Source organism: Caretta caretta, chromosome 11 (assembly GCF_965140235.1).
Source record: "Caretta caretta isolate rCarCar2 chromosome 11, rCarCar1.hap1, whole genome shotgun sequence".
NCBI classification, from domain to species: Eukaryota; Metazoa; Chordata; order Testudines; family Cheloniidae; genus Caretta; species Caretta caretta.
Genome location: NC_134216.1, coordinates 18,898,263 through 18,923,293, shown reverse-complemented (window position 1 = coordinate 18,923,293; position 25,031 = coordinate 18,898,263). Strand labels below are relative to the sequence as shown.

The following is a 25,031-nucleotide window of genomic DNA, read 5'->3' as shown; positions in this document are numbered from 1 at the left end:
CTTACGAGTGTCTTGGAGTTTTTTAAAGGAGTGAAAATTATGCACTAAAGGCTATGGTTTACATTAGAATGTGTATAACCTAGGGCTTAATTCAAATGTTTGCACTCACCCCTCAAAGACCTGCTGGCTTTTTTCTATTTTCTTATGTTAAGTTAAACTCATAGACACAAAATAAATTAGTAGGAAGCTTCAGTGGGAAATCTCCCTGGCTTCCGGCTATCTTCCCTGGCCAAACTCCTTGGTGGTCTGTGTGGTGGATTTAAGGGAAGGCAGGAAGACTTGGGAGTCTGGACTCCAAGGTTTGTGGATCTAGAGCCACCCACCAGGCAGAGTGCTCTGGAGCTATGGCTCCCGGACCTGGGTAGAGAATGGTAATTCCCTGTTGTGGAGAACTTTGAAATTTTTGGTTTTCATTCCTAATCAGAATGAAATGAAATTTGTAAATTCTCTGTGAAACTGAATTACTGTTCTCCATCCTGTTCTAGCAGCATCCACCACTTGGGAGAGGCTAAACTTTTTTTCTCCTTTAGTCCATATTTTGTAGGCTTTCTTTTTGTTGGCTTTAAGATTCTTTTAATGCTAGTTCATAGGTTATGGGTAGAGATGAAGCTTGCCATCCTGAAATTGTTCAACTTTTAGAGACTTTTTAAGTAGATCATTTAGATTCCAAGCCCAGAACAGTTTAAAAATAAAAACGCTTTGTGTAAGAGAACCACCAAGGTCCTGAAAAGTAAAGGTCTTGCTTCATGACCCATCAGACCTAGAACTCTTTCCCTGAACTCCTGCTTTCCACTAGTGCTGTGTGTGATCAGCAGCTGGCGTTGAGCAGTCTAGGTCAGGATACTTGCTGGACTCCTACTCCCCTCCTACCCCCCACTAGGTGGACATCTTTTAAATAATGTAATCTAGAAAAATTGGTTTCTAATATATGTACTGTGAATCTGCATCTTTCATTCTTTTCCCTCCTTCCTCCAAGTAAATGATATAATAGGCACTTTTTTCTGTATTTTTCAGATGGAAAACTGTCCATTGCACTGGAAATTGATCATGTCTTTGGGAGTGCACCTTTGGAATCTTTTTTAGCCTCTCTTAGGGTGATACTTTATTTTCTTGGAACTCTTGTCTATTACCTTGCACTTGATTAGCAATTTTTTTTATTTATCGGAATAAAAATAACTTACTGCAATTGTAATTTGATCTACCGGATTTAATAATGTCTGTTTATTCAGTAGTTTAATCATGTGAAGCTGAACTAATTTTAAACAAGGACCAAATTGTCCTTTTTGGTAAGCATTACTTAAAAAGCACAGACACTGTATTCCTTAGTTAAATCTTCATCTGAAAATTTAAGCAAATGAGTAACTTCATTTTCATGAGTAGTCCCACTGAAGTTACACAGGTGCATAATTACTTTTGGGTCAAAGCCTTTGAGAGATTTGATGATGAATTTCATTCACAATTTGCAGCTGTAATAATGTGCATGTTCTGCATGTATTATAAGGTTACTGCAGAGAGATGCCACACTGTCGCTTCCCATTAATAATAATAATAAGTTCACATTTTAAATACTGACTAGTAAAAATCCACTTTGCCTATTTTATTTCCTATTTAACTCTTGTCTCTAACTTTTATTTTTCTAAAAGCCTTGTAGGAGCTCTGAGGATTCTAATGGCTCCAACCTGAGCTATTCATGCTCTAGTGGCCAGGTACCTGTGGCTGGCACAGTCTGGAGAGAAACCCTTCAGACTAGTTGTCAAGCTAGGGCTCAGTTGAAGTGATAGGTTGCAAATTTAGACTTCATCTGACTGGAAATAACAGCTTTTCTGTACTGTAGTGAGTTCTCTGAAAAGATCAAACGCTACCTATTAGTCTGCTGGGTCCAGAAGATGTTAAGATTGAAATCAGTGAACAAATAATTCTTAGACATGGCATTCATCTGCTTTTCAAGTGAAATAATGAGACAATTTGTGCGGGTGTGGCACTACCAAAGGCTTTTAAAAATGTACTTTCTGCAGGTGCATATTGGTAAACTGTTCTGAACTCTGCCGCAAAACTCTATCTGCATGGCCAAGACTAATCGTTAATTTTCTAAAAAAGAAAAGGAGTACTTGTGGCACCTTAGAGACTAACCAATTTATTTGAGCATGAGCTTTCGTGAGCTACAGCTCACTTCATCAGATGCATACCGTGGAAACTGCAGCAGACTTTATATATACACAGAGAATATGAAACAATACCTCCTCCCACCCCACTGTCCAGCTGGTAATAGCTTATCTAAAGTGATCAACAGGTGGGCCATTTCCAGCACAAATCCAGGTTTTCTCACCCTCCACCCCCCCACACAAATTCACTCTCCTGCTGGTGCTAGCCCATCCAAAGTGACAACTCTTTACATAATCAAGTCGGACTATTTCCTGCATAAATCCAGGTTTTCTCACATCCCCCCCCACCCCCATACACACACAAACTCACTCTCCTGCTGGTAATAGCTCATCTAAACTGACCACTCTCCAAGTTTAAATCCAAGTTAAACCAGAACATCTGGGGGGGGGGGGTAGGAAAAAACAAGAGGAAACAGGCTACCTTGCATAATGACTTAGCCACTCCCAGGGTATGTCTACACTACGGAATAAGGTCGAATTTATAGAAGTCGGTTTTTTAGAAATCGGTTTTATAAATTCGAGTGTGTGTGTCCCCACAGTAAATGCTCTAAGTGCATTAAGTGCATTAACTCGGCGGAGCGCTTCCACAGTACCGAGGCAAGCGTCGACTTCCGGAGCGTTGCACTGTGGGTAGCTATCCCACAGTTCCCGCAGTCTCCGCTGCCCATTGGAATTCTGGGTTGAGATCCCAATGCCTGATGGGGCTAAAACATTGTCGCGGGTGGTTCTGGGTACATATCGTCAGCCTCCCGTTCCCTCCCTCCCCCCGTGAAAGCAAGGGCAGACAATCATTTCGCGCCTTTTTTCCTGAGTTACCTGTGCAGACGCCATACCATGGCAAGCATGGAGCCCGCTCAGGTAACCGTCACCCTATGTCTCCTGGGTGCTGGCAGACGCGGTACGGCATTGCTACACAGTAGCAGCAACCCCTTGCCTTGTGGCAGCAGACGGTACAGTACGACTGGTAGCCGTCATCGTCATGTCTGAGGTGCTCCTGGTCGCCTCTGTGAGGTCGATCAGGAGCGCCTGGGCAGACATGGGCACAGGGACTAAATTTGGAGTGACTTGACCAGGTCATTCTCTTTAGTCCTGCAGTCAGTCCTATTGAACCGTCTTATGGTGAGCGGGCAGGCGATACGGACTGCTAGCAGTCGTGCTGTACCATCTTCTGCCGAGCAGTCATGAGATGTGGATGGCATGCAGTCCGTCTGCTGCCAGCCAAAGATGTAAAAGATAGATGGAGTGGGTCAAAACAAGAAATAGACCAGATTTGTTTTGTACTCATTTGCTTCCCCCCCCTCCCCTGTCTAGGGGACTCATTCTTCTAGATCACACTGCAGTCAAGGTGCAGCGAGGTAAATCTAGCCATGTATCAATCAGAGGCCAGGCTAACCTTCTTGCTCCAATAAGGACAATAACTTAGGTGCACCATTTCTTATTGGAACCCTCTGTGAAGTCCTGCCTGAAATACTCCTTGATGTAAAGCCACCCCCTTTGTTGATTTTAGCTCCCTGAAGCCAACCCTGTAAGCGCCCCTCCCAGCGTCAGAGCAATGGCAAACAATCGGGCATCTGAGAGTGCTGTCCAGAGCAGTCACAATGGAGCGCTCTGATGGGGCTAAAACATTGTCGCGGGTGGTTCTGGGTACGTGTCGTCAGGCCCCCGTTCCCTCCCTCCCTCCGTGAAAGCAAGGGCAGACAATCATTTCGCGCCTTTTTTCCTGAGTTACCTGTGCAGACGCCATACCACAGCAAGCATGGAGCCCGCTCAGGTAACCGTCACCCTATGTCTCCTGGGTGCTGGCAGACGCGGTACGGCTTTGCTGCACAGTAGCAGCAACCCCTTGCCTTCTGGCAGCAGACGGTGCAATACGATTGGTAGTCGTCCTCATCGTGTCCGAGGTGCTCCTGGCCGCGTCGGCTGGGAGCGCCTGGGCAGACATGGGCGCAGGGACTAAATTTGGAGTGACTTGACCAGGTCATTCTCTTTAGTCCTGCAGTCAGTCCTATTGAACCGTCTTATGGTGAGCAGGCAGGCGATACGGACTGCTAGCAGTCGTACTGTACCATCTTCTGCCAGGCAGGCAAGAGATGAGGATTGCTAGCAGTCGTATTGCACCATCTTCTGCCAGGCAGGCAAGAGATGGGGATGGCTAGCAGGCGTACTGTACCATCTTCTGCCAAGCAGCCATGAGATGTGGATGGCATGCAGTCCTTCTGCACCGTCTGCTGCCAGCCAAAGATGTAAAAGATAGATGGAGTGGGTCAAAACAAGAAATAGACCAGATTTGTTTTGTACTCATTTGCCTCCTCCCCTGTCTAGGGGACTCATTCCTCTAGGTCACACTGCAGTCACTCACAGAGAAGGTGCAGCGAGGTAAATCTAGCCATGTATCAATCAGAGGCCAGGCTAACCTCCTTGTTCCAATAACAACGATAACTTAGGTGCACCATTTCTTATTGGAACCCTCCGTGCAGTCCTGCCTGAAATACTCCTTGATGTACAGGCACCCCCTTTGTTGATTTTAGCTCCCTGAAGCCAACCCTGTAAGCCGTGTCGTCAGTCGCCCCTCCCTCCGTCAGAGCAACGGCAGACAATCGTTCCGCGCCTTTTTTCTGTGCGGACGCCATACCACGGCAAGCATGGAGCCCGCTCAGCTCACTTTGGCAATTAGGAGCACATTAACCACCACACGCATTATTCAGCAGTATATGCAGCACCAAAACATGGCAACGCGATACCGGGCGAGGAGGCGACGTCAGCGCGGTCCCGTGAGTGATCAGGACATGGACACAGATTTCTCTGAAAGCATGGGCCCTGACAATGCATGCATCATGGTGCTAATGGGGCAGGTTCATGCTGTGGAACGCCGATTCTGGGCTCGGGAAACAAGCACAGACTGGTGGGACCGCATAGTGTTGCAGGTCTGGGACGATTCCCAGTGGCTACGAAACTTTCGCATGCGTAAGGGCACTTTCATGGAACTTTGTGACTTGCTTTCCCCTGTCCTGAAGCGCATGAATACCAAGATGAGAGCAGCCCTCACAGTTGAGAAGCGAGTGGCGATAGCCCTGTGGAAGCTTGCAACGCCAGACAGCTACCGGTCAGTTGGGAATCAATTTGGAGTGGGCAAATCTACTGTGGGGGCTGCTGTGATGCAAGTAGCCCACGCAATCAAAGATCTGCTGATATCAAGGGTAGTGACCCTGGGAAATGTGCAGGTCATAGTGGATGGCTTTGCTGCAATGGGATTCCCTAACTGTGGTGGGGCTATAGATGGAACCCATATCCCTATCTTGGCACCGGAGCACCAAGCCGCCGAGTACATAAACCGCAAGGGGTACTTTTCAATAGTGCTGCAAGCTCTGGTGGATCACAAGGGACGTTTCACCAACATCAACGTGGGATGGCCGGGAAAGGTGCATGATGCTCGCATCTTCAGGAACTCTGGTCTGTTTCAAAAGCTGCAGGAAGGGACTTTATTCCCAGACCAGAAAATAACTGTTGGGGATGTTGAAATGCCTATATGTATCCTTGGGGACCCAGCCTACCCCTTAATGCCATGGCTCATGAAGCCGTACACAGGCAGCCTGGACAGTGGTCAGGAGCTGTTCAACTACAGGCTGAGCAAGTGCAGAATGGTGGTAGAATGTGCATTTGGACGTTTAAAGGCGCGCTGGCGCAGTTTATTGACTCGCTTAGACCTCAGCGAAACCAATATTCCCACTGTTATTACTGCTTGCTGTGTGCTCCACAATATCTGTGAGAGTAAGGGGGAGACGTTTATGGCGGGGTGGGAGGTTGAGGCAAATCGCCTGGCTGCTGGTTACGCGCAGCCAGACACCAGGGCGGTTAGAAGAGCACAGGAGGGCGCGGTACGCATCAGAGAAGCTTTGAAAAACAGTTTCATGACTGGCCAGGCTACGGTGTAAAAGTTCTGTTTGTTTCTCCTTGATGAACCCCCCCGCCCCTTGGTTCACTCTACTTCCCTGTAAGCTAACCACCCTCCCCTCCTCCCTTTAATCATTGCTTGCAGAGCCAATAAAGTCATTGCTGCTTCACAGTCATGCATTCGTTATTCATTCATCACACAAATAGGGGGATGACTACCAAGGTATCCCAGGAGGGGTGGTGGAGGAGGGAAGGAAAATGCCACACAGCACTTTAAGCACAGCACTTTAAAAGTTTACAACTTTAAAATTTATTGAATGACAGCCTTCTTTTTTTTGGGCAATCCTCTGTGGGGGAGTGGCTGGTTGGCCGGAGGCCTCCCCACCGTGTTCTTGGGCGTCTGGGTGTGGAGGCTATGGAACTTGGGGAGGAGGGCGGTTGGTTACAGAGGGGCTGCAGTGGCAGTCTGTGCTCCAGCTGCCTTTGCTGCAGCTCAACCATACACTGGAGCATACTGGTTTGGTCCTGCAGCAGCCTCAGCATTGAATCCTGCCTCCTCTCATCACGCTGCCGCCACCTTTGAGCTTCAGCCCTGTCTTCAGCCCGCCACTTACTCTCTTCAGCCCGCCACTTACTCTCTTCAGCCCTCCACCTCTCCTCCCGGTCATTTTGTGCTTTCCTGCACTCTGACATTATTTGCCTCCACGCATTCGTCTGTGCTCTGTCAGTGTGGGAGGACAGCATGAGCTCGGAGAACATTTCATCGCGAGTGCGTTTTTTTTTCTTTCTAAGCTTCACTAGCCTCTGGGAAGGAGAAGATCCTGTGATCATTGAAACACATGCAGCTGGTGGAGAAAAAAAAAGGGACAGCGGTATTTAAAAAGACACATTTTATAAAACAGTGGCTACACTCTTTCAGGGTAAACCTTGAAAGTTAACATTACATACATAGCACATGTGCTTTCGTTACAAGGTCGCATTTTGCCTCCTCCCACCGCGTGAACGGATTTTGGTTGAATGCCAGCAAACATACACTGCAATGCTTTGTTCTACAGTGATTCCCCAGTACGTGTTGCTGGCCTGGAGTGGTAAAGTGTCCTACCATGAAGGACGAAATAAGGCTGCCCTCCCCAGAAACCTTTTGCAAAGGCAGAACCGCAAATGCCAGGGCAAAGTAATCCTTTCACATGCTTGCTTTTAAACCATGTATAGCATTTTAAAAGGTACACTCACCAGAGGTCCCTTCTCCGCCTGCTGAGTCCAGGAGGCAGCCTTGGGTGGGTTCGGGGGGTACTGGCTCCAGGTCTAGGGTGAGAAACAGTTCCTGGCTGTCGGGAAAACCGGTTTCTCCGCTTGCTTGCTGTGAGCTATCTACAACCTCCTCCTCATCATCTTCTTCGTCCCCAAAACCTACTTCTGTATTGCCTCCATCTCCATTGAAGGAGTCAAACAACACGGCTGGGGTAGTGGTGGCTGAACCCCCTAAAATGGCATGCAGCTCATCATAGAAGCGGCATGTTTGGGGCTCTGACCCAGAGCGGCCGTTCGCCTCTCTGGTTTTCTGGTAGGCTTGCCTCAGCTCCTTCAGTTTCACGCGGCACTGCTTCGGGTCCCTGTTATGGCCTCTGTCCTTCATGCCCTGGGAGATTTTCAGAAAGGTTTTGGCATTTCGAAAACTGGAACGGAGTTCTGATAGCACGGATTCCTCTCCCCAAACAGCGATCAGATCCCGTACCTCCCGTTCAGTCCATGCTGGAGCTCTTTTGCGATTCTGGGACTCCATCATGGTCACCTCTGCTGATGAGCTCTGCATGGTCACCTGCAGCTTGCCACGCTGGCCAAACAGGAAATGAGATTCAAAAGTTCGCGGTTCTTTTCCTGTCTACCTGGCCAGTGCATCTGAGTTGAGAGCGCTGTCCAGAGCGGTCAGAATGGAGCACTCTGGGATAGCTCCCGGAGGCCAATACCATCGAATTGTGTCCACAGTACCCCAAATTCGAGCCGGCAACGTCGATTTAAGCGCTAATCCACTTGTCAGGGGTGGAGTAAGGAAATCGATTTTAAGAGCCCTTTAAGTCGAAATAAAGGGCTTCATTGTGTGGACGGGTGCAGGTTTAAATCGATTTAACGCTGCTAAATTCGATCTAAAGTCCTAGTGTAGACCAGGGCCCAGTCTCTATTTAAGCCTAAATTAATAGTATCCAATTTGCAAATGAATTCCAATTCAGCAGTTTCTCTGAGTCTTGATAGTTCAATAACTAATTGCAGATGATAAATGTTAAATACACAAAGTACTCTGTTTGTATCATTTGATCAGCTTCCATACCGTTGTAGTCCTCAGAAACAACCTTATGGCTGTAAACTAAATGACACTTTGATTCTACCTGTTGTCCATTGGGACTGATGAGAATTATACCATTTCCTGGTTCCCCTGTTTCTGTAGGACTTCTGAATCCTAAAACTACAGGTACTGGTAATCTTAGCTGCCAGTTCAGGGGAAACATTAAGAAATAGGATTTTTTTTTTCTGAGCAATTTTTAATTGCAAAAATTATTTCTGGAGTAGTGATTTGCCTTTTCTTCTTTCCAGGACTCTGTAGATTTTCTCTCTTTCAGCCTGCAATACAACTGTAGAAATGATGTAGACTTAAAAAGGAAGTTGAACAAGTTACAGGTAATTTTGAGCAATGCTTCAAAGTGAAAACTGTACTATAGAGATTTCTAGACTGCTTTGGACTTTTAGGGATCCAATCTGCTTTCAGTTACGCAAGTGTAAATCCTGTACCAGTGCTATTTTGTGCCTGTATAACTGAGGGAAGAAATATGCTCTTAATGTTTTAAATTACTATGTAGAGATCTTCACCAAAGGGAAAAATGTTCTAAATATATTGTGCATGTGGGGAAATGCCTTCTTTTTCACAGCTACTTTTCAAGTGTCCTCAAAGGAAATGGAAAGGATTATTATTTGGGTTAACATTAATATTAGATAACATATCAGTGGTAGAGTGGAGTAGATGGGTTTAAGACCATTTCCTGTGTACTGTAATTCTGTTGAACTGCTGAAACCATCTATCATATCACTAGCTGTGGTTATGTGTAATGTCTTTAAAAAGACTCAGCAATTAGAAACAGTTCATTTTACAGCTAATGCCACTTCCATATGAGGAACTCAAAGTAATTTACAGTGTATTTGCTCTCTTAAATCCTCTGTGAGCTAGGTGCACGTTGTCACAATTGAGGAAAACTGCATCTATATTTAGTGGTCCAGCAAGGGCACCACTGTCAGGCTTCCGGCCCAGTAGCTGTTGCGTTGCTTGGATGGGGACCGGTGTGTTTCTCTCCCTCCTGACTGGGATGTTTCCAGTCTGCATAGCTCCCTGATTGTACTGTGACTTCACTAGCAAAAGACAAGCTGCTTAAGCAGACCTGCTTTGCTTCTTCCCTCAGAGACGACACACACTGTAATTGCCAACAATTATAAGAGGCCTGCATAGGAAGTGCTGCAAATTTTATTCTTAAGGTAAAAGCACTACAAATAAAACACATTAAAGCAGTAAAATAACCTGCATACATGCTAATAAGACTGCCAGAGATCACTCTGGGCTCTGACAGGTGATAAGTCTTTCAAACCCCTCAAAGGGGTCACAAGTTCATAATAGCCTCAGCTCAAAACTAATGCCCAGTCTTATGGGGCCTCAGTAAACCCAGTCCTTCTAACCCTTCTTGAAGGATTGGGGACCTCCATGGACCTCCTTTCTTTGTCTGTTGGTCCCTGTAGAATCCAATTTGAACCAGCCTATATGTACTTCTCCAGAGGGTGGCTTCAAAGAGTCGATAACTGGAAAAATGTCATTAGCACCCTCCTCCTCCTATCGGAGCTGTATACAATCACCAACACATAAACAATTGCATTTTTAATATAATGAACTCCAAAGATGTTAAGATAAACATAATTGATTTACGTTTAATTACACCAAGTTTGTCCAGGATATTGTCAGTCTGTCACACGTTATTCCCGTTTTTTTGCTGTTGTGGGCACAGAAGTTGTGTGTCTTGTTCAAGGTCTCATAACAGGTAAGCAGCAGAGCAAGGGAGACACCTCAAGCCTCCTAGTTCCTCCCAATCCTGTGCTTTAAACACGACAGTTGTTCTTCACTGAGCACCCAGATGTTACAGTGATGGCTGCCTTAGAAATAGAGAAAGAGAGAGAGAAGGGAAGCTGCATGTGCATCGTCTATGCAAAACACAAAACAGGTTTAAAAGATGCCCATTGTTTTGAGAAATCCACAGACATTGACTGTACAAGCCACACAAAGCTGGGGAAATCCACACTCTCACTGAAGCATAGCTAAATGGTTCTGTTTTGTCACCACAGATCAGACAACAGCCAGGCCAGGGAACAGCTGGTTTTGTGTTGCTCATTGGTGTGTCGCTACTGCTTTTCTATCTTACAGCAGGTGTCTGAAAGCACTGAAAATGCACAGTTTGGGCAGTGATCACTGAGCAACTGAAATTACATACCTCCCTTTTATCCAATGCTTTTAAAACTCTTCACAAATTTTTGCAGCATCCCTGTTAGGTAGGCAAGGAGTTTTGCCTCAATTTTACATACAGAAGCACTATTTTATTCTATCTCTGGCTTTACAACTGCCCTAGCAAGCTTTGTATGTGTAATTGTTCACTTGTGATAGCAATGATAGAAACATTAGCAAGGAGAGGTCTCGTGATAGGGTTAGATGACACAGTGATAAAAGTACCAAAGGTCTCTCTCTATTAGTGCACCTATCAATTCTGCCGCAAGTAGTGAATTACACCAGTAAATGCGGAAGCTGTATGTGTTTCCAGCAAATGAGTTACCAGAGCCAAGAACAGAAGACAGGATTCCATAGTCCCCTGGCCACTTGATACTTTCTCCAGTTAACCCTTGTAGCTAGACCGATCAAATGTTGTTGTTGTTTGTTGAAACAATTTCTCAGCTAAGAGCTTTTTTTTGTTTTTTTTAATGAAAAATCACACCTGCACCCCAAAACTTTAGTGTTATTGAAAATAAAAGGTTGTGGTTTTTTTCCCTTTTTTTCAATTAGCCCTTTTTGACCAGTCCTCCTCAAAAGCAGGGACGGAGACTGCTGCCAAATATCTCACCTCTCAATCCCTTCCCTTGTCCCACATGCCTTCCCTCAATCCCACGAGCCTTTCACCTCCACCCTCCCAGGCACTAAGAGGTTTCCGCCCCCCTAGCAGGCAAATGAGCCTTATATTCCCTGACTAGTGACATCTTGAGCACTGAGCCACTTTTGTCTCTGCCAGGTCTGCCTTGGCCCTAGACACTACTGCTGCTCTGAGCATCTTGCTTTACTGCCACCTCTACTGCTTAGCATGAAGCTGAATGCAGAGCCCAGCAGCAACAGGAAACTGGGAAAGTCTGCCATGTGGTTTGGCAGAAATGCCCTGATCCCCTCATTCCTTTGGCTATATATATTCTCCCCACAGTACCACCTGGAGACCTTCCAGGAAACAAGCCAGTTCTCAAAGTGAATACCCAAGGGTTAATATTGAATAGGCTTGTCAAGGTTCCTCCCCCACTCTGAACTCTAGGGTACAGATGTGGGGACCTGCATGAAAAACCTCCTAAGCTTATCTTTACCAGCTTAGGTCAAAACTTCCCCAAGGTACAAAATATTCCACCCTTTGTCCTTGGATTGGCCGCTACCACCACCAAACTAATACTGGTTACTGGGGAAGAGCTGTTTGGACACGTCTTTCCCCCCAAAATACTTCCCAAAACCTTGCACCCCACTTCCCGGACAAGGTTTAGTAAAAAGCCTCACCAATTTGCCTAGGTGACTACAGACCCAGACCCTTGGATCTTAAGAACAATGAACAATCCTCCCAACACTTGCACCCCCCCTTTCCTGGGAAATGTTGGATAAAAAGCCTCACCAATTTGCATAGGTGACCACAGACCCAAACCCTTGGATCTGAGAACAATGAAAAACCATTCAGTTTTCTTATAAGAAGACTTTTAATAAAAATAGAAGTAAATAGAAATGAAGAAATCCCCCCTGTAAAATCAGGAAGGTAGATACCTTACAGGGTAATTAGATTCAAAACATAAAGAACCCCTCTAGGCAAAACCTTAAGTTACAAAAAAGATACACAGACAGAAATAGTTATTCTATTCAGCACAGTTCTTTTCTCAGCCATTTAAAGAAATCATAATCTAACACGTACCTAGCTAGATTACTTACTAAAAGTTCTAAGACTCCATTCCTGGTTTATCCCCGGCAAAGACAGAATATAGACAGACACACAGACCCTTTGTTTCTCTCCCTTCTCCCAGCTTTTGAAAAAAGAAAAGGAGTACTTGTGGCACCTTAGAGACTAACCAATTTATTTGAGCATAAGCTTTCGTGAGCTACAGCTCACTTCATCGGATGCATACCGTGGAAACTGCAGAAGACTTTATATACACACAGAGAATATGAAACAATACCTCCTCCCACCCCACTGTCCTGCTGGTAATAGCTTATCTAAAGTGATCATCAAGTTGGGCCATTTCCAGCACAAATCCAGGTTTTCTCACCCTCCACCCCCCCACACACAAATTCACTCTCCTGCTGGCAATAGCTCATCCAAACTGACCACTCTCCAAGTTTAAATCCAAGTTAAACCAGAACGTCTGGGGGGGAGGTAGGAAAAAACAAGGGGAAATAAGCTACCATGCATAATGACTTAGCCACTCCCAGTCTCTATTTAAGCCTAAATTAATAGTATCCAATTTGCAAATGAATTCCAATTCAGCAGTTTCTCGCTGGAGTTTGGATTTGAAGTTTTTTTGTTTTAAGATAGCGACCTTCATGTCTGTGATTGCGTGACCAGAGAGATTGAAGTGTTCTCCGACTGGTTTATGAATGTTATAATTCTTGACATCTGATTTGTGTCCATTTATTCTTTTACGTAGAGACTGTCCAGTTTGACCAATGTACATGGCAGAGGGGCATTGCTGGCACATGATGGCATATATCACATTGGTGGATGTGCAGGTGAACGAGCCTCTGATAGTGTGGCTGATGTTATTAGGCCCTGTGATGGTGTCCCCTGAATAGATATGTGGGCACAATTGGCAACGGGCTTTGTTGCAAGGATAAGTTCCTGGGTTAGTGGTTCTGTTGTGTGGTATGTGGTTGTTGGTGAGTATTTGCTTCAGGTTGCGGGGCTGTCTGTAGGCAAGGACTGGCTTGTCTCCCAAGATTTGTGAGAGTGTTGGGTCATCCTTCAGGATAGGTTGTAGATCCTTAATAATGCGTTGGAGGGGTTTTAGTTGGGGGCTGAAGGTGACGGCTAGTGGCGTTCTGTTATTTTCTTTGCTAGGCCTGTCCTGTAGTAGGTAACTTCTGGGAACTCTTCTGGCTCTATCAATCTGTTTCTTTACTTCTGCAGGTGGGTATTGTAGTTGTAAGAAAGCTTGACAGAGATCTTGTAGGTGTTTGTCTCTGTCTGAGGGGTTGGAGCAAATGCGGTTGTATCGCAGAGCTTGGCTGTAGACGATGGATCGTGTGGTGTGGTCAGGGTGAAAGCTGGAGGCATGTAGGTAGGAATAGCGGTCAGTAGGTTTCCGGTATAGGGTGGTGTTTATGTGACCATTTTTTATTAGCACTGTAGTGTCCAGGAAGTAGATCTCTTGTGTGGACTGGACCAGGCTGAGGTTGATGGTGGGATGGAAGTTGTTGAAATCATGGTGGAATTCCTCAAGGGCTTGTGCCAGCAATCATGTGCCAGCAATGCCCCTCTGCCATTTACATTGGTCAAACTGGACAGTCTCTACGTAAAAGAATAAATGGACACAAATCAGATGTCAAGAATTATAACATTCATAAACCAGTCGGAGAACACTTCAATCTCTCTGGTCACGCAATCACAGACATGAAGGTCGCTATCTTAAAACAAAAAAACTTCAAATCCAGACTCCAGCGAGAAACTGCTGAATTGGAATTCATTTGCAAATTGGATACTATTAATTTAGGCTTAAATAGAGACTGGGAGTGGCTAAGTCATTATGCAAGGTAGCCTATTTCCCCTTGTTTTTTCCTACCCCCCCCCCCCAGATGTTCTGGTTTAACTTGGATTTAAACTTGGAGAGTGGTCAGTTTGGATGAGCTATTGCCAACAGGAGAGTGAGTTTGTGTGTGTGTGTGTGTGTCCCTGGGGGGGAAAAAAAAAAGGGGGTGGAGTGGGGTGAGTAAGCCTGGATTTGTGCTGGAAATGGCCCACCTTGATTATCATGCACATTGTAGGGAGAGTGGTCACTTTGGATGAGCTATTACCAGCAGGATAGTGAGTTTGTGTGTGTGGTTTTTGGGAGGGGGGTGAGGGGGTGAGAGAACCTGGATTTGTGCAGGAAATGGCCCAACTTGATTATCATGCACATTGTGTAGAGAGTTGTCACTTTGGATGGGCTATTACCAGCAGGAGAGTGAATTTGTGTGTGGGGGGGTGGAGGGTGAGAGAACCTGGATTTGTGCTGGAAATGGCCCAACTTGATGATCACTTTAGATAAGCTATTACCAGCAGGACAGTGGGGTGGGAGGAGGTATTGTTTCATATTCTCTGTGTGTATATAAAGTCTGCTGCAGTTTCCACGGTATGCATCGGATGAAGTGAGCTGTAGCTCACGAAAGCTCATGCTCAAATAAATTGGTTAGTCTCTAAGGTGCCACAAGTACTCCTTTTCTTTTTGCGAATACAGACTAACACGGCTGTTACTCTGAAACCAGCTTTTGAAAGGATCTTGTCTCCTCATTGGTCATTTTGGTCAGGTGGCAGCGAGGTTACCTTTAGCTTCTTAACCCTTTACAGGTGAGAGGAGCTTTCCCCTGGCCAGGAGGGATTTCAAAGGGGTTTACCCTTCCCTTTATATTTATGACAAGGCTGTGTGTGTGTGTGTGTGTGTGTGTGTGTGTATATATGTACGTATTTTTTGTGGTACAAGCAATGCAAATTATTTTCACCCCCCTCTTGATTATGTGTTAATCTGCCTTTAAACATTCTTATCCCTGACATGCAATTTTGTAGGCATTCTATCAGGTTTTATATCCCATGTTGAAAATAATAAATGCCAAGCTTGTACCTTTGCTTATCTCCTTCATACAGCTTGATGCCATTTTTTGTTTTACAGACTATCAAGGAGAATACAAACATTTTACTTTTTGGTCTAAAACTTCGTGAATGTAGCTCCATGAAAGAGAATCCATTTATACCAGTAGCTAGCATTTTCCAGGGTAAGTGACATGTTCAGAAGGAAGGATTCAGTTTCCAACTCTGCCAGAAACTTCCTGTAAGATGTAGGGCAAGTTGCTTAATTGTAATGCCTCAGTTCCCCATTTGTCAAATGCAACTTAACATTTCCTTCTTCCCATCTTTTATCTGTTTTGTCTGCCTAAATTGTCTTTCTGTTTGTACAACACCTTGTACAATGGGGCCCTGATTTTGGTTGGTTCTTTTAGTCTCCACTAAACAAGAAGTAATAATAATGGCCACATTTTGGTTGAGCATCCGATCTAAACAATAAAGTTAATGTTTCGGGGACTCTGAATATAATCTTCCCAAGCAGGTAGTATTGGGAGAGGCAGTTTTTAAAAGACTGGATTTCAAACCACGAGCTTATGTATATCATTTCTCCTGATGAAATGTGTGGTCATTTTCTTTAAATCCCTTTGACACATCCTTCATTTGCCACTTGCACAAATCTCCCAGCACAACACATGCTCCCACAAGTCATCAGTTTAAGGTTTCTTAGAGCTGCCTGGAAAATGGAGCAGCTTGATAAGCTGCCTTCCGGTGGAATCTAGAACCTTCCACACCCACCACTTCCCTGATTAACTGCCAGCCTGTGTCCCTTCGCAGACAGAGCATTACTCCTCCAGAACGTCTCCCACATACCTGACTGTCAGCCTTGAGGGCTATGCCAACAGTCATTTGGCTGAGTTGCAAATCCATCAACTCGAGTTTCATTAAAACCTGCCAAGGTGCGGGAGGAGGGGGGACTCGGAGGAGAATGTAACTGCTGTTGTTTTACCAAACTGTACAAAACAAAGATCACTATTCTCACTCTCCCAAAGCAATCCTGAAATTGCCTGCCTGAAAGTGTTCTCCTTACATAAACTGAGTGCTTACCATAAAGCCAAAGGTAATCACTAGTTTTATTGTTTAGGTAAAAGGTGAGGATAAAAGAAGGTGCAAAAAATGAGAATGGGATAACAATACAAAGTAGCTAGGGGAGAAGCTTTTATTGTAGCTAGTTAGCATTTAGACAAATATATACGTACATAAGCGTTTATCAGGTACATATCAGAAGTCACGTTTTCTTGCAACTGAGTTGTGTTTTTCTCGTTTTTCAGCAATTAACCAAGACAAGGCATTGGCAATGGGATATGATGTTAATGAATTCTTAAACTACTCATCAGTTCATAAAATTAGGTACACAGTTTTTGTTCCTTAAGTGAAGTCTTGTAAACTCTCACGTCCTGTAGAAGACAGTGTACTAGACAGATGGTGTCCTAAAGCCTTTAATAAACATAGCCATATCAAATCATTTTTAAGTGCAGTTTTTTTTTAACTAGAAATGCTCTGAATTTTTTTCTTCCTCATCCATCAAGATTGCATCAGGACCAACGGAGTATCTTGTAATCCTGTAGAACCTGACCTCATCGCTACATCTTACAATAAAACATCTTCAAAAAGGCATTACCATTCGTGTGAGGCTAGTTGGATTATACACAAGTGTATATAGTAGCTGGCTCTGTACAGGGGGCCTTTGAGAACTGCAGTAGCATCATTCATTACTGTAAGTGCCTCACATTACAAATTTTGCCCTTGTGGGTTTCATGATCTACATAGTTTAGTGAGTGCAGTGCTCATGGAGTTAATATGCGCCACAAGGGTTTTGTCTTCATCTTTCACTCAGGTGTAGTCAGACAAGCCATACACACTCAAAATGCTGGCTTAGAAATGTCTCCTGTACAAGTCTGCAGAGTTAGTCAATTATACATCAGAAGTGACAGACAATTGACCATTGGATTGATTGGAGCATTAAGATACCACAATGTAGATAGTATTTTTGACCTGAAAAAGAAATGAATGACTATTTATTAGCCTTATAGTCTGTAATAATGCCACCAATCATGACTATTTTAACTTTTTTTTTCTTTTTTAAATCCCTAGACCCCATTTAGCTATCCAAAAAGGACTACAAGAGGGCCAGGCTGCTGCTGTTGCTCCTATGTCCTCTTATCAAACAGTTTGGGAAACTTTTGCTAACCAGTCCGAATTGGAGAGAGACACTTTTTTGCATGATGTTTTCCCAAGTGGTTTCCTCTGGGGCACATCCACTGGTTCCTTTAATGTTGAAGGAGGCTGGGCCGAGGATGGAAAAGGAGAGAGTATTTGGGACTGGTTTGGGCACCAAGGTCATGTCCACATGAATCAGACCGCAAATGTGGCATGTGACAGTTACCACAAAACTGACTATGATGTTTATCTGCTCAGGGGTCTTCAGTCGAAGCTGTACAAGTTTTCTATATCCTGGGCCAGGATTTTTCCCACTGGCATTAGAAACAGCTTCAGCCTCCAAGGTGTAAATTACTACAACAAATTGATAAACAGCTTACTGGACTCTAATATTGAGCCCATGGTGACTTTGTTCCACTGGGACCTCCCACGAGCACTGCAAGATCTCGGTGGATGGCAGAATGAGAGCATTATTGATACTTTTGCAGACTATGCAGACTTCTGCTTTGCCACCTTTGGGGATCGGGTTAAATTTTGGGTTACCTTCCATGAACCTTGGGTCATTAGCTATGCTGGCTATGGCACTGGACAGCATCCCCCGGGAATCACTGATCCAGGAGTAGCATCTTATAAGGTACCCACAAAGAGGAGCTTGCATTCTTGGGGCTGTCGTCGTGGTGCTTTTTCTTTGATTACATTCTGGTTTGTGTTGATTCTGTGACCTGGTGGTGGGTAAATCTCAAACGATCTGTATGTAAGGCCAGTGCTCTCTCATCAAGACATATCCGTCATGCAACATTTATAAGAAATCCGCTAATTAGCAAGGGCTAGATCGATGGGAAAATAAAGGGTTAATACTTAATTGTAGCAAAACTAAGAGAATGAATATATTTGATTGTATCCCTCTCCTCCCAAAGCCCTTCTTGTCACATCATTTTAGGCTGGGATTTTCAAAGAGGCCAAAGGAAGTTGGATTTCAATGGGAGTCCAATTTGAAAAACCTAACCTTAGATTGCGAGACATTCAGGACAGGTACTATATCCTGCCATGTGTTTGTGCAATGGCCTATACATACAGAAGACTCCACTTGCAACTGAATTCAAGGTGTATCTGGGTTGGAACGTGGCAGCTTCTTAACATTGCTTGTCACAGCTATGAAGTAGGTTGACTGAACTTCTTCAAACCTCAAAGCTTGAATCTGCATTTGGGGCTAAGGTGGCAGGAGAGGTTTCTTTCCTCATTTGATTCAAATTAGTTTTATGTAGCACTTTTCTATGAACTTAACTGGGGTTTTGTGTTTGGTAGGAATGTTTAATTTTTATATATATTTAATCTTCATGTTTAAAAGTTCTTAAACTGCTGGCTACAAACCCGTGTGCAGTGCTGTGACACACTTCCCTTCTTCTTTTCTCCTAAGGTGGCTCACTCCATTATTAAGGCGCATGCAAAAGCCTGGCACTTGTATCATGACCGATATCGTTCCCAACAGCATGGTAAGGTGGGAATAGTGCTGAATTCAGATTGGGCTGAACCCAAGACCCCAACAAGTTCTGAGGATGTGAAGGCAGCTGAGCGCTACATGCATTTCATGCTAGGCTGGTTTGCTCACCCTATATTTGTTAACGGAGACTACCCAGATATCCTGAAGTCCCAGATCCATCAGAAGAACCAGCAGTGCTCTATCCCAGTTGCCATCCTCCCTTCATTTAGTGAGGAAGAGAAGTCCATAGTGCAAGGAACTGCAGATTTCTTTGGTCTTTCTCATTACACTTCCAGACTGATCAGCACTGCGGCTAATGACACTTGTCTTCCAGACTATGAGAATATTGTGAACTTTTCCCAACATGTTGATCCTTCTTGGCCACAGACTGCTTCATCTTGGATCAGAGTGGTCCCTTGGGGGCTGAGAAGGCTGTTGAAGTTTGTTTCCCAGGAATATACAGGGACTAGGATCCCAATTTACATAGCAGGGAATGGTGTGCCCACAGAAGATGGAGGAGATGTTATTAATGACACAAAGAGAATGGATTATTTCAGGCTGTACATCAACGAAGCTCTGAAAGGTATGCAGTATTTGTTTTTAAATGGTTAAATCAGAGGTGGACAAACTACAGTGGCCCGTGGGACCCTCCTGCCCGGCCCCTGAGCTTCTGGCCCAGAAGGCTCACCCCTGGCCCCTCCCCTGCTACCCCGTCCCTCTCCTGCAGCCTCAGCGCGCCGCACTGCCGACATAACACTCTGGGCGGCCGGGCAGCGCAGTTGCAGAGCCACGGCCTGACCCGGTGCTCTGGGCGGCATGGCAGTAGCGCTGCCAGCCACCGGCGCTCCAGGCAGTGCGATAAGGGGGTAGGGAGCGGGGGGTTTGGATAGAGGGCACGGGAGTTGGGGGTTGTGGTCAGGGCGCGGGGGTGTGGATGGGGTTGGGGTGGTTAGGGGCAGGGGTCTCCGGGGGGGCAGTCAAGAAGGAGAGATGGGGTTGGATGGGATGGCAGGGGGCAGTTGGGACAGGGAGCAGGGGGTGGTGGAGGGGGTAGGAGTCCTGGGGGGGCTGTCAGGGGATGAGAAGTGTGTGGAGGGATCAGATAGGAGGCGGGGGCCTGGCTGTCTGGGGAGACCCAGCATCCTCTAACCGGCCCTCCATACAATTTTGGATACTTGATGTGGCCTTCAGGCCAAAAAGTTTGCCTGCCTCTGGGTGAAATGTTCTTTAATTGGGTCAGTGTTTTCACTTTAACTTGTGATAACTTGTGAACATTTCCATTTGTGTGGTACCATTAAAGCTACATCCTCTTCCAACTGCAGCCACTAGATGTGACTTGATCCCATAGACCATGCCTGAATAGGTTTCTCAGACCTGAAGAAGAGCTCTGTATAAACACAATCTTCTTTCACCAACAAGTTGGTCTAATTATAGATATTACCTCACCCACCTTATCTCTCTATGTGCATACTATGTAAGGCTGAAAACCTTGGGCCCAAACCGGCACTGAGCTCTGTGGGAAAACCCTTGTCCCCATACAAAGCCGTACTGAAGTTAATGTGGTACCAGGCAAGTGTCTGAATCCACCAGACTGGATCTCCTTGCAGGATCAGGGCCTAAGTGCAGAAGACTGGCATATCCCTGCCTAGAGTATGAAAACATCACTCACAGAAGTGTGTGTTTCAGAGTAGCAGCCGTGTTAGTCTGTATTCACAAAAAGAAAAGGAGTACTTGTGGCACCTTAGAGACTAATCAGTTTATTTGAGCATAAGCTTTCGTGAGCTACAGCTCACTTCATCAGATGCATTCAGTGGCAAATACAGTGGGGAGATTGTGTTTTCCACTGAATGCATCCGACAAAGTGAGCTGCAGCCCACGAAAGCCCACGCTCAAACAAATCTGCTAGTCTCTAAGGTGCCACAAGTACTCCCTTTCTTTTTGCGAATACAGACTAACATGGCTGCTACTCTGAAACCTGTCATTTACAGAAGGGTTTTCCAGTGTCTGGCTGGGGTTTGGTAGGCTGACATTAGGCTCTTTAATTGACCCCAGGATATGCGAGGTACTGCTTCTCTCTGCCACACTGGCTACTGGGGAGCTGAAGAAGGATTTTCTTTGGTCTAGGGATGAGACTGGCCCAGGCTGCCACTTCCTCCACAAATCTTGGGATTTCCTGCCATATTGAGCAGGTTTTCCTCTCATGAATGACCGTGTCACTGGGGCAGACTCTCAGGGCTAAGGAAGGTGAACTCTTCCATTAGTTATCAGAAGGCTGCATAGAAGCACGGTCTTAAAACCTACTATATGTTAGGAAGGGCAGGGCAGAAATCTTGAAACATAGAGTTTAAGGGGCATGGTGGGGTAATCTGTGTTAGGGCCCAATAGAGAAATAGAAAAGGAGTACTTGTGGCACGTGTGTGTGTAAAGTGCTTTGCAAAGCAGCTCAGTATCATTATCCCCAGTTTACAATAATGACTGAAAGTTGTCCTTTGATAACTGCGATGGTGACCTACATAAAATGTTAGTCCAGTTACCAGTATGTAGGTGTCATTATAACCACCTGCATGATTTACAGTATTTAGTGTCCCTGTTGGTAATCTCCATAGAAAGGTTGAGGACTGAATGCACAAGGCAAGTGAACTACCCTCTGATCTGAGCAGAGATTCCCTTCTGGTTGTAGGTGGATGCACCTTGGTAGGGCAAGGTGAGGAAGCTGGCACTGCTGCCCCTACTATACATGTTCTATGGGATAATTAGAGGACTTCTTTCCCCAGGAAAGTCCAGTCAGCACTGAATTTACATAACAGTTCTGTCTAAATATAGTAGTAGGTCCATGAGAGAGCTGTACCCTTGCCATGGTTAGACACCTGCCCTTCAAAATATAAGCATGTTGGCTTAGGAAGCAAGAGGCCAGAAGAAGGAATCAAAAGTGAGGGTTTGAAAGGAACAAATAGTCCTTAGGGACTTCTTTCCCATTGACTTGTGAAGGGAGTTAGGCACCAAAGAGCCACTTGTGCCTTTGAAAATTTCCCACATGGTAGCACAGCTCACCATGACTAGGTTGTTGGGCCAGCTTATAGCTGAGTTTTGAAACTATCTAAATCTATGCACATAGAAAACTAATTTGAATTTTCTCCCTCCCACCTCTTGTAAGTACAACAAATTGTGCCTTACCAATCATCGTTTTCAGTGATAAACAAGTTATAGATTACAGCCCTGGAAACACTCAGCCAGGGAGACTTGAGTTTTTTTTCCTTAAATAAACGAGGAAAAGACCTAGGGGAAACATATTCACAATATTAACGTAGTTCCTTTTCTTTGAGCAAGTGCATCTCAAATAAAAAAAAAATCAAAACAAAATATTTTTTTAAAACTTAATATTTTTAATTTCTAAGAACAACGTATGAAAAAATCATCATGCTCTAGGTGTAATAAAAATACAGGATAGTGATACATTTATCACTGCCTCCTAGTGGTTGGTTTATAGAGAAAAGAAGTCCTGTTACTAACAGAATAGAACTGAACTGCCAGGTGGCACATGGGCCAGGTTTTTTAGAGTCAAAAGATCCTAGATTCTGTCCTCCGTGCAATAAATGTTGACACAGATGACAACACTGATATATATCTGCACAGTACAGAGATTAATTACAATGTGTTATGGTTACTGGTGGTCTCAGATACATGAGATGTTTTGGTCTTTAGCCTCATGATGCATCCTTGGGTGTGTCACTGTTATCCTTGTTTGCACTGTTATCCTTGTTTGTTCCTTTGTGTAATATTGCTCATTGTCCAGAAAAATATTCAAAGTCTAACGTATTTCTCTTATTTTATTTTATTTTATTTTTATTTTAACAGCTGTAAGGCTAGATGCAGTTGATGTTCAGACATATATCGCCCGATCCCTGATTGATGGCTTTGAAGGCCCAATGGGTTACAGTCAACTATTCGGACTACATCACGTGAATTTTGAAGATGGCAACAGACAAAGGACACCAAAGGAGTCCGCATATTTCTTCTCCAGTGTTACTGAAAAGAATGGTTTCCCCAAAGAAGTCATGGACAGATCTTTTCAGTCACTGAGATGCGATTCACCCCCACCACCAAGGTTACTTAGTTTACCAGCATCTGACGTACCTTCAAAGGCAAAGGTTGTTTGGGAAAAATTCTCACCCCAAATTAAGTTTGAAAGGGACATGTACTTCTATGGAACCTTCCCAGACGACTTTACATGGGGTGTGTCCTCCTCTGCCTACCAGATTGAAGGAGGTTGGGATGAGGATGGCAAAGGGCCTAGCATTTGGGATAACTTCACCCACATCCCAGGGAACATAAAAAATAATGAGACTGGAGATATAGCTTGTGATAGCTACAACAAACTAGCTGCAGATCTTTACATGCTGACAGCTTTACGGGTAAAGAGCTATAGATTCTCTCTGTCTTGGCCTCGCATTTTTCCTAGTGGAAGAAATGATTCCATAAATAGCCACGGGGTTGATTATTACAACCGACTTATCAATGGTTTGACTGCAAGAAATATCACTCCTCTGGTCACTCTGCACCACTGGGATCTGCCTCAGGCTCTCCAGGACATTGGTGGCTGGGAGAACGATTTATTGATTGAACTTTTTGATAGTTTCGCAGACTTCTGTTTCCAGACTTTTGGAGACAGAGTGAAATTTTGGATGACCTTTAACGAACCCTTCGTCATTGCATGGGCTGGATATGGGTTAGGAGAGCTTCCACCAAATGTGAAGGATAATCCAGGTTACACTCCCTATAAGATTACACACACATTACTAAAAGCTCATGCCAGGGTTTACCATACATATGACCGTAAATACAGAGTCAGTCAGAAAGGGGTTATTTCTTTGAGCCTCAGTACTGAGTGGGTTGAACCAAAGACACTGGATGATCCCAGAGATGTGGAAGCAGCAGATCGCTATCTGCAGTTTAATCTAGGGTGGTTTGCACACCCAATTTTCAAAAATGGGGACTACCCAGAGGCCATGAAATGGACAGTAGGGAACAGGAGTGAGCTACAGAACTTGCCATCCTCTCGTCTGCCAGCTTTCACAGCAGAGGAGAGAGAATACATCAGGGGCACAGCTGATGTCTTCTGTTTCAACACCTATACCTCCAAAATTATAAAGCGTAAGACCACCAGGCTGAAACCATTCTCTTATGAGGATGACCAGGAGCGATTGGAGGAGGTTGATTCATCCTGGCCTACCTCAGCAATTACAGGAATGAGAGCTGTAGCCTGGGGTCTCAGGAGGCTGCTAAATTGGATTAAAGAGGAGTACGGCAATCCCCCAATTTACATAACTGAAAATGGGGTGGGAATACAGACCAAATCTGACGTTGATGACACTAACCGGATATTTTACTACAAAACCTACATCGATGAAGCTCTGAAAGGTATTGGGGTTATTTACAGTAGTGCTAGCATGATGATGAAAGATTTCCACCATCATGGGCTCCAGGTCTGCTTTTTCTCCCAGTGAGGAATGTCTTTTGAAAGATAAGCATCCCTTGTCTTCCCTAACACACGAGGAACTGAAGGTGCTTAGAGTGAGATGTGCAGCTTGCCAAGTCTAAATTGTAGGTCACCCTTGAAATAGTTTTACAAAACAAAAATCGAGCTTTCTTAGCTCCTCTATGCTCACCTTCCCTTATTTTCCTTCTCTTATGCCATGCTGGCTGATGCTGCTTGGATGGATATATTGAGTCAGGCTCGAATAGCTAGCAATTACCATCCAATGGTGGTTCTGAATTAGGAAGCTTTCACTGCTGTTGTCCATTCCATCTGCTGCAAAGATGGCTTAAACAGCATGTTGGGGATTCCCATGGTTTGGGGGAATCTCCAGGTGTGAAAGAGCCAGCCTGTACCTCCGCAGACCCCATGGCGTAAGTGTGTCAGAGGAGAAGGGGAATTGTCTAAAAAATGCTGAACTGCTGCAGCAAGGCATCATTTAGTGCAGCCTTGCGGATCTGGGGCATGGAGCCTTGATTTTTCTACGCACAGGCCTTAATAGGGAAAAGGGGAGTTGATGATGATGATGATGATTTTAACTGAGGTAACTAAACTAGAGATGACCCTGCGCCATGACTCTCAGCTCTGGACTTTGAGAGAAAGTTTAGGGGTGCTCAGATTCAGGGTTTGGTCTTTTTTTCCTCCCATCCCTAAACTAGAACAAACAGAAAAGACACTGG

At 44.8% G+C, this 25,031-nt stretch overlaps 1 protein-coding gene across 4 annotated transcripts in view; it reads left to right on the top strand.

Moving 5' to 3' along the window:
- Positions 1-25,031, top strand: part of LCT (lactase) — a 42,678-nt gene that overhangs the window by 3,691 nt on the left and 13,956 nt on the right. For 3 of the 4 annotated variants that reach the window (XM_048870340.2, XM_075117803.1, XM_075117805.1), the window contains 7 exons: positions 1,015-1,094; positions 8,643-8,726; positions 15,228-15,330; positions 16,450-16,528; positions 17,273-17,972; positions 18,756-19,401; positions 22,674-24,236. In XM_048870340.2, the coding sequence (XP_048726297.2) occupies positions 1,015-1,094; positions 8,643-8,726; positions 15,228-15,330; positions 16,450-16,528; positions 17,273-17,972; positions 18,756-19,401; positions 22,674-24,236 (3,255 nt within the window). Of the gene's footprint in view, positions 1-1,014; positions 1,095-8,642; positions 8,727-15,227; positions 15,331-16,449; positions 16,529-16,826; positions 16,896-17,272; positions 17,973-18,755; positions 19,402-22,673; positions 24,237-25,031 lie in introns of those variants that run through there. The other variant, XM_075117804.1, reaches the window with a different exon arrangement.